At 40.7% G+C, this 17,894-nt stretch overlaps 1 protein-coding gene across 4 annotated transcripts in view; it reads right to left on the bottom strand.

The window, feature by feature from the left end:
• ppp1r13bb (protein phosphatase 1, regulatory subunit 13Bb) overlaps window positions 1-17,894 on the bottom strand; it is a 217,742-nt gene that overhangs the window by 136,614 nt on the left and 63,234 nt on the right. For all 4 annotated transcript variants that reach the window (XM_060917689.1, XM_060917691.1, XM_060917690.1 and 1 more), the window contains exon 3: window positions 6,174-6,321. In XM_060917689.1, the coding sequence (XP_060773672.1) occupies window positions 6,174-6,321 (148 nt within the window). The remainder of the gene's footprint in view (window positions 1-6,173; window positions 6,322-17,894) is intronic.

Raw genomic sequence — 17,894 nt, 5'->3', positions numbered from 1 at the left:
CCCCCTCGCCCCCTCTTTTTTTCCGCTCCGGAGCCGCTCATCCTCTGCGCTCCGGGACCTCCCACTTTACAAATTAAGCACTGCCTACAAATAAGTGTTCAAAACAAGAGGAACATGTATTTGTCTCTCAAATCCAGGCCGTTCCCTGTAATCTGTAACAACGGTTGGAGAAAGTAATGGCAAATAGTGAGTGCACAAACCGTAGAAGGTAAACTGTACACAGCGCCAGGGCAGTGTGATGGTATGTCTACTTTTAGATTGTGTTAGCTTATCAATGAACACACTCGTCACTCGACGAGTTTCACGTCTTTACGACGGATACTTAAATGTGTGTTAGGTATTATTGTTGCAGTCTAAGCAGTCATTGTAGCAGCTAGATGAGCGAGAACCGAAAGGGTCTGTGCCATAAACCGTTATTTCTGTACGGCGTTGCTAATGTGTCGTTACTGTTATTTCTCCCTCTGCTCGCCCTGTAAATGCCCTACGTCGCTGGATAGCGAAGGTATTTTCTGCATCTCGCTACTTTTTCTTGTATGTTCTCCGTTTGTCGCCTTCCTCGCATTCAAACCAATTCGAGCCGAAGTCCGCTACATGTCCAAAATGGTGGTCGCGTTTACGAAGGTCACGTGACTGAAAAGGGTCTATAGGCCTATGCATTTAACGGCATTTTTAAACTGACTTTACTCCCCCAAAAAGAATATGAACAGACAAAAAACAAATAGAAAGGAACAAATACAACATTAAATGCCAGTCCATGTACATGTGACTTACTTTTCACAATGAGAATGCCTAGGCGATCACCTTACATAACATTGCATTACATTTAGCGGTTATTGTTTATACAAAGCTACTGAAAAAAGGACAGATTCAGCAGCATACAAAATGTGGGGGCATACAGGGTATACAGGTTAATCAGGGTTAGTATATATGAGAGTTTTTTTCTTTGTTGTTTGTTTTTTGTAAAGGCTTTACCCCGTTTAAAACAAAAGAAAAAAACTCTCATATATGAGCAATTCCAGCGTTATGGACGTGACACTTGAACTCAAAATGGCAACAAATGACCCAGTGCATGTTTTATTGTCTCCCAGTATTTAAACAGGTGTTGCATATTTTAAGGCTGTACCATACTGGAGAAGTGATAGAACAAGAACAATTCCCATAGTACATCTAGGGCATGCCAGAAAACGCCAATAAAAGATGCGTTATGGATGTGACAGAAAAAGTATCACTTTTCTTGGGTGACTGTACATTTTTATCAAACTCTGTGAAATTGTAAACCTAATGTCGAAATGGAGATATCCGTTTGATAGAGGGGTCCAAGGTGAATATTAAAAAAATCTTTGTTTAAAATATTTTGTATTTCATCCAGAGTTTCGGAAGGAAAAGTCAGCGTTATGGATGTGACGAAATTCTGTTATGGACGTGACGCGTCTGAAATAGACATGGCATATGTTTAGAAAATCAGCAATTTAACCACCATAACCCTTTGAAAAACTCTCTAAATATCAGCTAAAACTATCAAAGTTCTTAAATAATATTTAGGATGGCTATTGTTTTGCTGTTTTGTGGATTTTAGCATACATTTCTGTGGCTTGTGGCAATAATATAGAATTGTACATGATCAAAGTTGATTTTAGCTTGGGTTTTACATTATAAGAAAGAAAGACTGACATATTAAGGCGAAGGGAACAATTCTTGTGACAAATTGGTTTAACTTATTCACATCTGTAAAATACAGGCCTAGGTGATATCTCTGGGAGTGGTTTTGATGTATTACATGTTGCTTTATTCTTGCATGGTGAGGTTGACATTTACATGGAATTGCCCAGATACTAACCCTGATTAACCTGTATACCCTGTAGCCCCCACATTTTGTATGCTGCTGAATCTGTCCTTTTTTCAGTAGCGTTGTATAAACAATAACCGCTAAATGTAATGCAATGTTATGTAAGGTGATCGCCTAGGCATTCTCATTGTGAAAAGTAAGTCACATGTACATGGACTGGCATTTAATGTTGTATTTGTTCCTTTCTATTTGTTTTTTTGTCTGTTCATATTCTTTTTGGGGGAGTAAAGTCAGTTTAAAAATGCCGTTAAATGCATAGGCCTATAGGCCAAGTTTAATGACCTTGAGGTTATCAGAGGTCATATGTCGTTTTACAAATGAAAAATGAATTCAGCACCCAAACATTTAACAAACAAGGCCATTTGCTAACTTCATTAATCATTTTAGTACATTTCATTCCTTAGAAAGCTGAGAAACTGGGTTCAGCTGAGACGTTTACAGGCCCAAAGTTCAATGACCTCTAGAGGTAAACAGAGGTCAGATAGAGCTCGGCATATTGCAGATTTGAATTCGGCACACCCAAATTGACAAAATAAGACCGTTTGCCGACTTTGTCTCAAAAATGCCTTTAACTCCTTAAATAAGCACTTTTTTGAATTTTGGTACCAGTCTAATTGTGAAGATGACCTAATTAGCAGTTCGTTAGCACAAACTTGACTATATAATGACTGAGTGTTGTGCAGAATGACTACTTCTTTCAAACACAACAATCAGAACTAAAATCCACTGAGAACAGAGGGAGGAGATACGATTTAAGTGAAAATAAACAAAGCTGTGAACAAATTGTTTACGACAGGAAAATCAACAAACAAAATGACCACGTTTTGTTCCTCAACGGAAGATCTACCCAAAACATTGATCAGAACTGGACTCGGATGAGAAATGAGAGAGGAGACAAAATTCTAGTGAGAAGCCTGGAAAATTCATTAATTTGGCCTAATTACGAACTCATTAGAAAAAAAAATTTGACAAAACAACGACCAAGTTTTGTGCAGAGTGATGAGTCCTGTCTAACGAAACAATCGGAACGGAAATCCGTAGAGAACTGATGGAGGAGATATGATTTAACTGAATTGTGGACGACGGACGGACGGACGACAGGTGCCATGGCATTAGCTCATCAGCGTTATGGCCAGATGAGGTAATAATAGATGAATAAATAAAAAGATAAATTATAATAAAAGTATGCAGATAACAAGAGTGCTCTGAGAGCATGATATCCCCTACTGGCAACTATATCTATGCTATATGTGCTTAATACACCCTCATGAAATTGTCGAAGTACAAATTTGGTAATCAAGGCCCATAACTCTGGTGTAATGTGACCGAATTGAATGAAATTGTAACATGTGCATTACCGATATATAACTAAGCCTTTCGCAAAGTTTCGGAAAATTCCTGCAAAAATTATGAGAGGAGTTGATTTCAGAAGACGAGCACACGTTCATGAAATTGTCAAAGTACAGGTAGTCGTCGACTTACAACCTATGCAACTTACAACCGATCGACTTTACGACCGTCTGGTTATGACTGGCAAGTGTTTCCCAGCTGAGCTAGCTGAGCGTACGACAGTTTCCACCCCAGCTCCCGGCAGCCTCTCGCCGCGTACAACAGTTTCCGCCCCAGCTCCCAGCAGCCTCTCGCCGCGTACAACAGTTTCCACCCCAGCTCCCGGCAGTGCCTCTCGCCATGTACAACAGTTTCCGCCCCAGCTCCCGGCAGCCTCTCGCCACGTACAACAGTTTCCGCCCCAGCTCCCGGCAGCCTCTCGCCGCGTACACCAGTTTCCGCCCCAGCTCCCGGCAGCGCCTCTCGCCACGTACAACAGTTTCCGCCCCAGCTCCCGGCAGCGCCTCTCGCCATGTACAACAGTTTCCGCCCCAGCTCCCGGCAGCGCCTCTCGCCATGTACAACAGTTTCCGCCCCAGCTCCCGGCAGCACCTCTCGCCACGTACAACAGTTTTCGCCCCAGCTTCCGGCAGCGCCTCTCGCCGAGTACAACAGTTTCCAGGCACATGCGCAGTCTCTCTCGCGCTCCGTCATACAGTTTCCGCCCCAGCTCCTGGTTTATGAAACGAGCAAATGCTCCCGCCAGCCCGAGCGCTGCAACAGCTGATGATGATGACGTAGACGACCCACAGCCAAGCACCAGTGATGGCAGCGGTCACTAAATTTTGTATTTTGCTATGTTTTACATTTGTATTTTGGTATGTTATAAACTAAAATGTTTTCTATTTTTCACACCTGTATTTTGTATTTTTTGTTTTGCACATATTAAACGAATTGTACTGTACGCAGTGTAGTACGCAGTGTTTGACTTAAACCAAATAATGAGCCAAGGTAATGAAATAAGAAATGTTGATAAAATAAGACTTTAAGATGATTACAATATCATTACACATCACAATATACTTACGTTCATTTAACATAGGCCGACTTACGACCAGATCGGTTTACGACCGGTCAGTCGTAACCAAACGCAGTCGTAAGTCGACGACTACCTGTACAAGTTTGGTAATCAAGGGCCCCAACTCTGAAAAAATTTGACCGAACTGAACTAAATTGCAATATGCGCATTACCAACATATAGCAAAGCGACGCCAAGTTTCGTGAAATTCCTCCAAGAATTGTGAGAGGAGTTCATTTCAGAAGACAAGCACACCCTCATGAGATTGTCAAAGTACAAGTTTGGTAATCAAGGGCTGTAACTCTGGTAAAATGTGACTGAATTGAACGAAACTGCAATATGTGCATCACTGACACATAACAAAAAATCCTGTTGTGAAATTCCTCCAAAATTGTGAGAGGAGTTGATTTCAGAAGGTCAGTACCCTTCCGGGGACGGATGGACGGACATCGCCACGACATAATCCCATAATAATTCAAGCTAAACAGATATATAATATGTAGATAAATAGATGGACGCTATAATTAAGGAAAAACTGTAATGCTAAAAATATGTATAGAATATAATTTAGAATGTATGTATAAAATATAAAAATTTAAGATAATTACTTGTCTAATCACTAAAAGCTTCCAAAAAAGACAAGTTTTTAGAAGCTTCTTAAAGACTGTCGGTGACTCGGCTCTCCGAATATTAAACGGAAGCCTATTCCACAATTGCGGCGCAGAATCACCTCACGTTGTAAGGCTGCGAAATGTTGGTGTCTGAAGCAACAGCTCATCATTGTTGGATCTTTAGCGATATCTCCTAGATCAGGGGTTTTCAAAGTGTGGGAGAGTCAGCCCCGCCCCCCCAGAGAGCAAATAAACAACAGCGCCCCCCCTTACAATTTTTGTTGTTGCTATACTTAATGTTCCATTCGTATTTAAAAAAATGGTTGTTGTACACATTTTTATTTTTTTCTTTTACACATTTTAAACATCTGTGCTTTTTGAAAACATCTTTTTTACACATTTAAAACATCTGTTTTTTAAAACATCTTTTTTTACACATTTTAAACATCTGTGCTTTTTAAAAACATCTTTTTTACACATTTTAAACATCTGCTTTTTTTTTTAAACATCTTGTTTTACACATTTTAAACATCTGTGCTTTTTAAAACCTCTTTTGTACACATTTTAAACATCTGTGCTTTTTAAAACCTTTTTTTTTACACATTTTAAACATCTGCTTTTTTTAAACATCTTGTTTTACACATTTTAAACATCTGTGCTTTTTTTTAAAACATCTTGTTTTACACATTTTAAACATCTGCTTTTTTTAAAACCTCTTTTACACATTTTAAACATCTGTGCTTTTTAAAACCTCTTTTTTACACATTTTAAACATCTCATAGCATCGTTAGCTAGCACCTCTTGGCAGACAACATACTGTGGCAGTGGAGCATCTTCAGATCCAGTCCATGAAAATCCAAACTTTAAGTAATCGTGGTCATACTTCCTTCTTTTTTTGCTTGGCCCAGACTCTGTCTCCTCACTCACTGTAGCTTTAGGTACTAAAAATCGATCCATTTTGTCTCTGGCAAAGGCTAGCTGAAGTTCGCTAAATGTCCGCAATAGTAACTTATTCTGGTTTATTTTTCCTCACGTTGCGCCCCCCCCCAAGAACTCTGGCGCCCCCTAGGGGAGGCGCGCCCCACACTTTGAAAAGCCCTGTCCTAGATGGTAACTTAATATTTATGAGCTCTGTAAGATAGCCTGGCGCACACCCATGTACAGCTTTATAAGTATTTTCAAAGAGATTCCATATTTAACTGGTAACCAGTGTAACCTAATTAATATAGGAGTGATGCGATTGAATTTAGAGATATTACATATAAACCTGGCAGCTGCACTTAAACACTGCAGTAGGTCAGGTGCATACCGTTGCCACGCCACACTTCAGCCAGGTGGCAGCCGCTCTCTCCCGGCTCCTTACAGAACTCGACCACATCGCGACACGTTGTCTCTGGAGTGATGGGCACTTCTGTCAGAGCCTGTTCGCCGTCACTCAAATACACAGTCAGAATCATCTAAAAGAGAGAGCGAGAAAGATGGAGAGGATTAAAATACAACCTTAATCCATGCTAGCCTATATATCCAGGGATAAGGAAGTGTTAAGACAGGTCTTTCAATTACATAATTTGGGCTACACCCTGCATTTCTGAATTTGGGCTTTTTCCGTCGTGATTCAGGGTAATTTGGGCTTTTCTGCACGCGCAAAGTGCTGTTTTCCCAGCGCTCTGTGTTTAGACCTGCTGCTGCTTTTTTTAGCTACAAAGTTATGAATAAATAAAGAAATCTATGAATGTTATTTTTACCTTTATTGCAAAATGTCTACAGCATTAATCCCTCTTGATGTACATGTGCATGACAAAAATAATTAGAATACAGTTAGTTAGTATTTAAAAGATGTATCGGGGCCTGAGGAGAGCCTGGAGGAAAGGAGCCTGGGAATGAAAACGCAAGTTCTGCACTGTTGCCATCAAAGAGACGAACCTGTAGCAGACCTGCGACACAAAAGGTTCTTCAGTCACATCACGAGAATCGGCAGTGCGATTCACAGCATGTAGTCGGGTAAAAGATCTCTGTTTAAATGAAAGGCCAGTGTCTAAGTCCATCATCAACAAGAGGACCAAGCTCCAAGTCACTGATTCCACCCACACTTACACAACTGTGGGTATTTAAGATGCAACCTGTATCTTAAATACACACAGTTGTGCCCTGAATAGCTCTCTTTTATTCGGCCTTTTATACCTCTCTCTCTCTCTCTCATTATCTGTAGCCGCTTTATCCTGTTCTACAGGGTCGTAGGCAAGCTGGAGCCTATCCCAGCTGACTACGGGCGAAAGGCGGGGTACACCCTGGACAAGTCGCCAGGTCATCACAGGGCTGACACATACAGTACGTTTACATGCACATCCAAATCGAGCTACTGTCGGTAATCGAGCAAAGGGTCCCAGCAGGGGTGCCAGAGAAATCCAATCCTACATGCACACAAGCAAATCGAGCTATTGTGTGTGAGGTACATTGTGCACCCGAGCCACAGGTGGCGCTACATGCCCCATCGTGTTGGTACACTTCCGGTTGTCGTCATGAAGAAGAGCTATGCAAGAATATAAACAAAGTTATCAGCAGTGTTGCCAGATACTGCTGACGTTTTCCAGCCCAAAACATGTTCAAATCCGCCAAAATGCACTTAAAACCGCCCAATCTGGCAACACTGGCAGTTCTGTGTTCACAAGTTCCGTGTTCAAGCTGTTAGGCTTGCTCTAACAGACTATATGGCTACAAACTGTCCTGCGCAGACCACTGTTTTGTAAGACAACTTATTTTGCACAATTGTATATTTTTCTAAAGTCCATTTTTTGCTTACAAAAAAATATTTTTTTTTGCTTACAATTTAACTTATGTCTTAATAAACACACAAAAAGTTCAACTGTTTTGTTTTTATTGACATTCTTCAGACGTTGGACATACATATATACACACACACACGCACACACAAATACAATGACTTGTTTATGTACACAATTCACAGCTATGCAACAGCTGTACAGATGTATTTGGTGATACAGTAAGTGAGCTAAATTTTAACAGTGCAAACAATGCCACAAAAAGAAAAGATTCATGCCGTTGTCATGATTCGTTGTCATGCCGACCGGGGCTGTTGTATTTCCCGCTTATGGTCTCGTCACTCGTCACTTCCGGAAGGGGGCAGTGCTGAAGTAAGTAGCTCGAATACGTAGCTCAATAGGGTATACATGCACTAAGTAGATCGGCAGAAATCGCATAATCTAGGTCGTGTAGCTCGATTCCGAGAAATCAAGTTCAGTTCAATTTCAGCCGAATTAAGGTGCATACATGGCATTTTGAACTTCGATTTCAGTCGAGCAACGGCAGAAATTCGATTCTCTCCATGTGCATGTAAACGCACTGATAGACACAGACAATCATTCACACTCACATTCACACCTACGGTCAATTTAGAGTCACCAGTTAACCTAACCTGCATGTCTTTGGACTGTGGGGGAAACCGGAGCACCCGGAGGAAACCCACGCGGACACGGGGAGAACATGCAAACTCCACACAGAAAGGCCCTCGCCGGCCCCGGGGCTCGAACCCAGGACCTTCTTGCTGTGAGGCGACAGCGCTAACCACTACACCACTGTGCCGCCCGGACACAAAGTTAATTCTGCAAATTCAAGTCGAGCGTATGTTGGGGCCACGTGTCGCAGAAGTTCACCACATTGATTTCTGCAGCTTTAACTCTAGCCCTTCCTTCTCAGCCCCAGATTCCCAAGCACCCTGTCCTGCACATTTTAGCATTTTCCCTGCTCCAACACTGAATTCGAACGAGACCGTCAATGACAGCGTAGCTCACGCCGGCCCCATCTAGTCCAGAAGGAACGATCTAAAGTGGGCCACCTTGCGCAATAAATGTTGCAAGCTATATACACCCTAGGAATACCGACCTGTTTGCCAGAAAGAATCCAAAACGGCGAGGAATTGACAGAGAAGCAGCGATTTTTGTTGAACTGCTCATTAAGGCTTAATTAGTCCATAACTTCATTAATAATTGTAATTAAGCAGATCTGGGTAGAAGCTATGTGCACCCTAGATACCCCTACCTTCATGCCAGAAAGAATCAAAATCGGTGAAGAATTGAGAGGAGTGATGTGTGGAAACTGCTCGTCGGGGCTTAATTACTCCATATCTTCACTATTAATTGCAAATATGCAAATTTGAGTAGAAGCCATATGCACCTCAGGCAGACCCACCTTCCTGCCAAAATGGATAAAAATCAGCGAAGAATTGAGAGAGAAGAAGCGATGTTCGTGAAATGTGGACGACGCCGGACAACACATGATGGCATGAGTTCATCACCTATCGGCCGGGTGAGCTAATAATCTGCTAAATAACAGCACTTTCTAAGATGAAGTGGGTGTGTTAGGGCAGGCAAAGCAGTAAAATGTGCAGGACAGGAACAAGAGCAGGGCTGGGAATGTGCATTCGATGCCAAAAACATGCTGAATGAAGAGGAGCAGCCGAAGTATAGTGATGACTGGCAGGTGGTTGGTGCAGTTCTGACAGCTTTTCTAAGTTCCACTTGTCAACGTCCCAGGGGTCCAAACATCTCAGGTCCAGGCTCCACTACTGCTGATGGAAGGTCCGTCCAAACAAAAGTACTGTTGCTGACCTGCATTACTTCACTCGTCTCTGTCAGGTCAATGACAAAGACGCTCTGTATTCCCAGAGCACAGGTAGACAAACATGCATGCTTAAAATAGCGGGTAGGCTGTAAGAACACAGCTTGAGACAAATAGACCCCAGGGAGTTCCAGGCTGCTAACAGAACTGTCCCAAAAACCTACTGAACCACAAGGAACACATTCCAAACCACCAGAATAACAGAATATAATTAACTGAATAATCTAATTACTGTATACTAGGCCAGACTTTAGCAAAGCATTTACGGACTCACCTGAGACGATGAAAAAGTGCCAGTTACAGTATAGGCCTGAGACAAAACCATTCGATTTGAACCCAAGCCTGGAATGACAAGATCTTATCCCAGAATAATGACTGAAAAATGAGCAACCGATTCCTTTCAGAATAAATGGAAAGAGCCCAACACTGCACCATTTGCTTGCTGACAGAATCGCAATGCCTGCTTTATTCGACTGGCAAACCTCCAAGCCCATGAAGGTGACCATTTTACCTTCAGTGGAACACACATACACTGTAGAAGGACATTGCATTTAAGACCTCAGGGGATACGTACCACTCCCCACTGCACACAGCCAAGAACACCACCTTCTAGGCAAGGAATTCCAGGTGTGTGTGTGTGCGCGCGCACAAGTGTGTGGGGGCAAACAAAGAGCTCTTTCAGCTTAAATACAACACAACAATAAGCAGGTTTTATACACAACAAAAAAGAATGCGCAGTGTAGCAAATGTCAAAACACAGTACAGCTGTTTTATAAAAGTGAAAACACATGCATGCAGGCTGCGTCTATCTGTGTGTGGGGTACAAAATGAAAGAATGCACTGAGGCAGGGAAAAGTGCACCTTGAGGTCCGACAATGCAGTGAGCTTTACTAATTGGCTAAAACTCCAGATCATCTCTCCCCTCAGGAGATTTTCAGAACTGTAGATTTTCAAAACACGCGACGAGAAACCTGTAAGCCATTATAAACATCCTGATGTTTTTTGAAAATGTAGTTATTACTCCTCCATTTTACTCCACTGTCTACATCAGGGGTCACCAAACTTTTTTCTCTGGGGGCCACATTGTCGTTACTGACTGTGATGGGGGGTCGGGTCAGCTATATAACATAGAATTGTATGACCCAGACAAATATGACCACCAGCAGGCCTCATTGTGTAGTAGAGATTACTAGCCTGGCACAGCCATCCACACTACAATACCCACACTACTATATCAACACTACTATATCCACACTACTATATCCCCCACTACTATATCCCCCACTACTATATCCCCCACTACTATATCCCCCACTACTATATCCCCCACTACTATACCCACACTACTATATCAACACTACTATATCCCCCACTACTATATCCCCCACTACTATATCCCCCACTACTATATCCCCCACTACTATATCAACACTACTATATCCCCACTACTATATCCCCCACTACTATATCAACACTACTATATCCCCACTACTATATCCCCCACTACTATATCAACACTACTATATCCCCCACTACTATATCCCCACTACTATATCCCCCACTACTATATCAACACTACTATATCCCCCACTACTATATCCCCCACTACTATATCCCCCACTACTATATCCCCACTACTATATCCACACTACTATACCCACACTACTATACCCACACTACTATATCAACACTACTATATCAACACTAATATATCAACACTAATATATCTCCCACTACTATATCCCCACTACTATATCCCCACTACTATATCCCCACTACTACATCCCCACTACTATATCAACACTACTACATCCCCACTACTATATCAACACTACTATATCCCCCACTACTATATCAACACTACTATATCCCCACTACTATATCAACACTACTATATCCACACTACTATATCAACACTAATATATCTCCCACTACTATATCCCCACTACTATATCCCCACTACTATATCCCCCACTACTATATCCACACTACTACATCCCCACTACTATATCAACACTACTACATCCCCACTACTATATCAACACTACTATATCCCCCACTACTATATCAACACTACTATACCCACACTACTATATCCCCACTACTATATCCACACTACTATATCAACACTAATATATCTCCCACTACTATATCCCCACTACTATATCCCCACTACTATATCCCCACTACTACATCCCCACTACTATATCAACACTACTACATCCCCACTACTATATCAACACTACTATATCCCCCACTACTATATCAACACTACTATATCCCCACTAATATATCAACACTACTATATCCCCCACTACTATATCAACACTACTATATCCCCACTAATATATCAACACTACTATATCAACACTACTATATCCCCCACTACTATATCAACACTACTATATCAACACTACTATATCCCCCACTACTATATCAACACTACTATATCCCCACTAATATATCAACACTACTATATCAACACTACTATATCCCCCACTACTATATCAACACTACTATACCCACACTACTATATCCCCACTACTATACCCACACTACTATATCCCCACTACTATATCCACACTACTATATCAACACTACTATACCCACACTACTATATCCCCACACTACTATATCAACACTACTATATCAACACTACTATATCAACACTACTATATCCCCCACTACTATATCAACACTAATATATCAACACTAATATATCTCCCACTACTATATCAACACTACTACATCCCCACTACTATATCAACACTACTATATCCCCCACTACTATATCAACACTACTATATCCCCACTAATATATCAACACTACTATATCCCCACACTACTATATCAACACTACTATATCAACACTACTATATCCCCACACTACTATATCAACACTACTATATCCCCACTAATATATCAACACTACTATATCCCCCACTACTATATCAACACTACTATATCCCCACTAATATATCAACACTACTATATCAACACTACTATATCCCCCACTACTATATCAACACTACTATACCCACACTACTATATCCCCACTACTATATCCCCACTACTATATCCCCACTACTATATCCCCACTACTATACCCACACTACTATACCCACACTACTATATCCCAACACTACTATATCCCAACACTACTATATCAACACTACTATATCAACACTACTATATCCCCCACTACTATATCAACACTAATATATCAACACTAATATATCTCCCACTACTATATCAACACTACTACATCCCCACTACTATATCAACACTACTATATCCCCCACTACTATATCAACACTACTATATCCCCACTAATATATCAACACTACTATATCCCCACTACTATATCAACACTACTATATCAACACTACTATATCCCCACACTACTATATCAACACTACTATATCAACACTACTATATCAACACTACTATATCAACACTACTATATCCCCCACTACTATATCAACACTAATATATCTCCCACTACTATATCAACACTACTACATCCCCACTACTATATCAACACTACTATATCCCCCACTACTATATCAACACTACTATATCCCCACTAATATATCAACACTACTATATCCCCACTACTATATCAACACTACTATATCCCCACACTACTATATCAACACTACTATATCAACACTACTATATCCCCACACTACTATATCAACACTACTATATCCCCACACTACTATATCAACACTACTATATCCCCACTAATATATCAACACTACTATATCCCCACTAATATATCAACACTACTATATCAACACTACTATATCCCCACACTACTATATCAACACTACTATATCCCCCACTACTATATCAACACTACTATATCCCCACTAATATATCAACACTACTATATCAACACTACTATATCCCCCACTACTATATCAACACTACTATACCCACACTACTATATCCCCACTACTATATCCCCACTACTATATCCCCACTACTATATCCCCACTACTATACCCACACTACTATATCCCCACTACTATACCCACACTACTATATCAACACTACTATATCAACACTAATATATCTCCCACTACTATATCCCCACTACTATATCCCCCACTACTATATCCCCACTACTATATCCCCACTACTATATCCACACTACTACATCCCCACTACTATATCAACACTACTACATCCCCACTACTATATCAACACTACTATATCCCCCACTACTATATCAACACTACTATATCCACACTACTATATCCCCCACTACTATATCTCCCACTAATATATCTCCCACTACTATATCTCCCACTACTATATCTCCCACTACTATATCCCCACTACTATATCCCCACTACTACATCCCCACTACTACATCCCCACTACTATATCAACACTACTATATCAACACTACTATATCCCCCACTACTATATCAACACTACTATATCCCCACTAATATATCAACACTACTATATCCCCCACTACTATATCAACACTACTATATCCCCCACTACTATATCCCCCACTACTATATCAACACTACTATATCCCCACTACTATATCAACACTACTATATCAACACTACTATATCCCCCACTACTATATCAACACTACTATATCAACACTACTATATCAACACTACTATATCAACACTACTATATCCCCCACTACTATATCAACACTACTATATCCCCACTACTATATCAACACTACTATATCAACACTACTATATCAACACTACTATATCAACACTACTATATCCCTCACTACTATATCCCTCACTACTATATCAACACTACTATATCCCTCACTACTATATCAACACTACTATATCCCCACTACTATATCCCCACTACTATATCCCTCACTACTATATACCCACTACTATATCCCCACTACTATATCAACACTACTGTATCAACACTACTGTATCAACACTACTGTATCAACACTACTGTATCAACACTACTGTATCAACACTACTGTATCAACACTACTATATCCCCACTACTATATCAACACTACTATATCCCCACTACTATATCAACACTACTATATCCCCACTACTATATCAACACTATATCCCCACTACTATATCAACACTACTATATCAACACTACTATATCCCCACTACTATATCAACACTACTATATCCCCCACTACTATATCAACACTACTATATCCCCCACTACTGTATCAACACTACTGTATCAACACTACTGTATCCCCACTACTGTATCAACACTACTGTATCAACACTACTGTATCAACACTACTGTATCAACACTACTGTATCAACACTACTGTATCAACACTATATCCCCACTACTATATCAACACTACTATATCAACACTACTATATCCCCACTACTATATCAACACTACTATATCCCCCACTACTATATCAACACTACTATATCCCCCACTACTATATCCCCACTACTATATCAACACTACTATATCCCCACTACTATATCCCCCACTACTATATCAACACTACTATATCCCCCACTACTATATCAACACTACTATATCCCCACTACTATATCCCACACTACTATATCAACACTACTATATCCCCACTACTATATCAACACTACTATATCCCCCACTACTATATCAACACTACTATATCCCACACTACTATATCAACACTACTATATCCCCCACTACTATATCAACACTACTATATCCCCCACTACTATATCAACACTACTATATCCCCACTACTATATCAACACTACTATATCCCCACTACTATATCCCCCACTACTATATCAACACTACTATATCCCCCACTACTATATCAACACTACTATATCCCCACTACTATATCCCACACTACTATATCCCCCACTACTATATCAACACTACTATATCCCCCACTACTATATCAACACTACTATATCCCCCACTACTATATCAACACTACTATATCCCCCACTACTATATCCCCACTACTATATCCACACTACTATATCCCCCACTACTATATCCCCCACTACTATATCAACACTACTATATCCCCCACTACTATATCCCCCACTACTATATCCCCCACTACTATATCCCCACTACTATATCAACACTACTATATCCCCACTACTATATCCCCCACTACTATATCAACACTACTATATCCCCCACTACTATATCAACACTACTATATCCCCCACTACTATATCAACACTATCCCCACTACTATATCCCCACTACTATATCCCCCACTACTATATCCCCCACTACTATATCCCCCACTACTATATCAACACTACTATATCCCCCACTACTATATCCCCCACTACTATATCCCCCACTACTATATCAACACTACTATATCCCCACTCCTATATCACACACTACTATATCCCCCACTACTATATCAACACTACTATATCCCCACTACTATATCAACACTACTATATCCCCCACTACTATATCCCCACTACTATATCAACACTACTATATCCCCCACTACTATATCCCCCACTACTATATCCCCCACTACTACAGGGAGTGCAGAATTATTAGGCAAATGAGTATGTTGACCACATTACCTTCTCTATGCATGTTGGCCTACTCCAAGCTGCATAGGCTTGAAAGCCTCCTACCAATTAAGCATACCAGGTGATGTGCATCTCTGTAATGAAAAGGGGTGTGGTCTAATGACATCAACACCCTATATCAGGTGTGCAAAATTATTAGGCAACTTCCTTTCCTTTGGCAAAATGGGTCAGAAGAGGGATTTGACGGACTCAGAAAAGTCAAAAATAGTGACATATATTGCAAAGGGATGGAGCACTCTTAAAATTGCCCAGCTTTTGAAGCGTGACCATCGAACAATCAAGCACTTCATTCAAAATAGTCAACAGGGTCGCAAGAAGCACGTTGAAAAAAAAAGGCGCAAACTAACTGCCCGTGAACTGAGGAAAGCCAAGCGTGAAGCTGCCAAGATGCCACTCGCCACCAGTTTTGCCATATTTCAGAGCTGCAACATCACTGGAGTGTCAAAAAGCACAAGGTGTGCAATACTCAGGGACACGGCCAAGGTAACAAAGGCTGAAAAACGACCACCACTGAACAAGACACACAAGATGAAACGTCAAGACTGGGCCAAGAAGTATCACAAGACTGATTTTTCTAAGGTCTTATGGACAGATGAAATGAGAGTGAGTCTTGATGGGCCAGATGGATGGGCTCGTGGCTGGATCAGCAAAGGGCAGAGAGCTCCAGTCCGACTCAGACGCCAGCAAGGTGGAGGTGGGGTACTGGTATGGGCTGGTATCATCAAAGATGAGCTTGTGGGACCTTTTCGGGTTGAGGATGGCATCAAGCTCAACTCCCAGTCCTATTGTCAGTTTTTGGAAGACACCTTCTTCAAGCAGTGGTACAGGAAGAAGTCAGCATCCTTCAAGAAAAACATGATTTTCATGCAGGACAATGCTCCATCACATGCATCCAAGTACTCCACAGCATGGCTGGCCAGAAAGGGTCTAAAGGAAGAAAGATTAATGACGTGGCCTCCTTGTTCACCTGATCTGAACCCCATAGAAAACCTGTGGTCCCTCATCAAATGTGAGATCTACAAGGAGGGGAAACAGTACACATCTCTGAACAGTGTCTGGGAGGCTGTGGTTGCTGCTGCACGCAATGTTGATCGCAAACAGATCAAAACACTGACCGAATCCATGGATGGCAGGCTTTTGAGTGTCCTTGTAAAGAAAGGCGGCTATATTAGTCACTGATTTTTTTTTTTTTTTTTTTTGAATGCCAGCAATGTATATTAGTGAATGTTGAGTTGTTATATTGGTTTCCCTGGTGAAAATAAATGAGTGAAATGGGTATATGTTTGTTTTTTGTTAAGTTGCCTAATAATTATGCACAGTTATAGTCACCTGCACACACAGATATCCTCCTAAGATAGCTAAAACTAAGAAAGCCCTACTCCAACTTCCAAAAATACTCAGCTTTGATATTTATGAGTCTTTTGGGTTCATCAAGAACATAGTTGTTTTTCAATAATAAAACTAATCCTCAAAAATACAACTTGCCTAATAATTCTGCACTCCCTGTATATCCCCACTACTATATCCCCACTACTATATCCCACACTACTATATCCCACACTACTATATCCCCACTACTATATCAACACTACTATATCCCCACTACTATATCCCCCACTACTATATCAACCAGGGCTTTGAACCGGTTCAAGGAACGAAAACGAAAACCGGGAACTTTTTCTATTTCACATGGAACAGAAACGAAACCAGAAACTTTATTATTTTTTATGTTCCGGAACAGAAACGCTTATTAAAAATAATGGTAACCGGTTAATACCGGTTTTTATTTCGTTCCTCAAAGTTTCTGTAGCCTACAAATAGT

The sequence above is a fragment of the Neoarius graeffei genome, chromosome 3 (genome assembly GCF_027579695.1).
Source record: "Neoarius graeffei isolate fNeoGra1 chromosome 3, fNeoGra1.pri, whole genome shotgun sequence".
In the NCBI taxonomy this organism is placed as follows: domain Eukaryota; kingdom Metazoa; phylum Chordata; class Actinopteri; order Siluriformes; family Ariidae; genus Neoarius; species Neoarius graeffei.
Note: the sequence above shows the minus strand (reverse complement) of the source record. Positions and strands in the feature narration are given on the sequence as shown.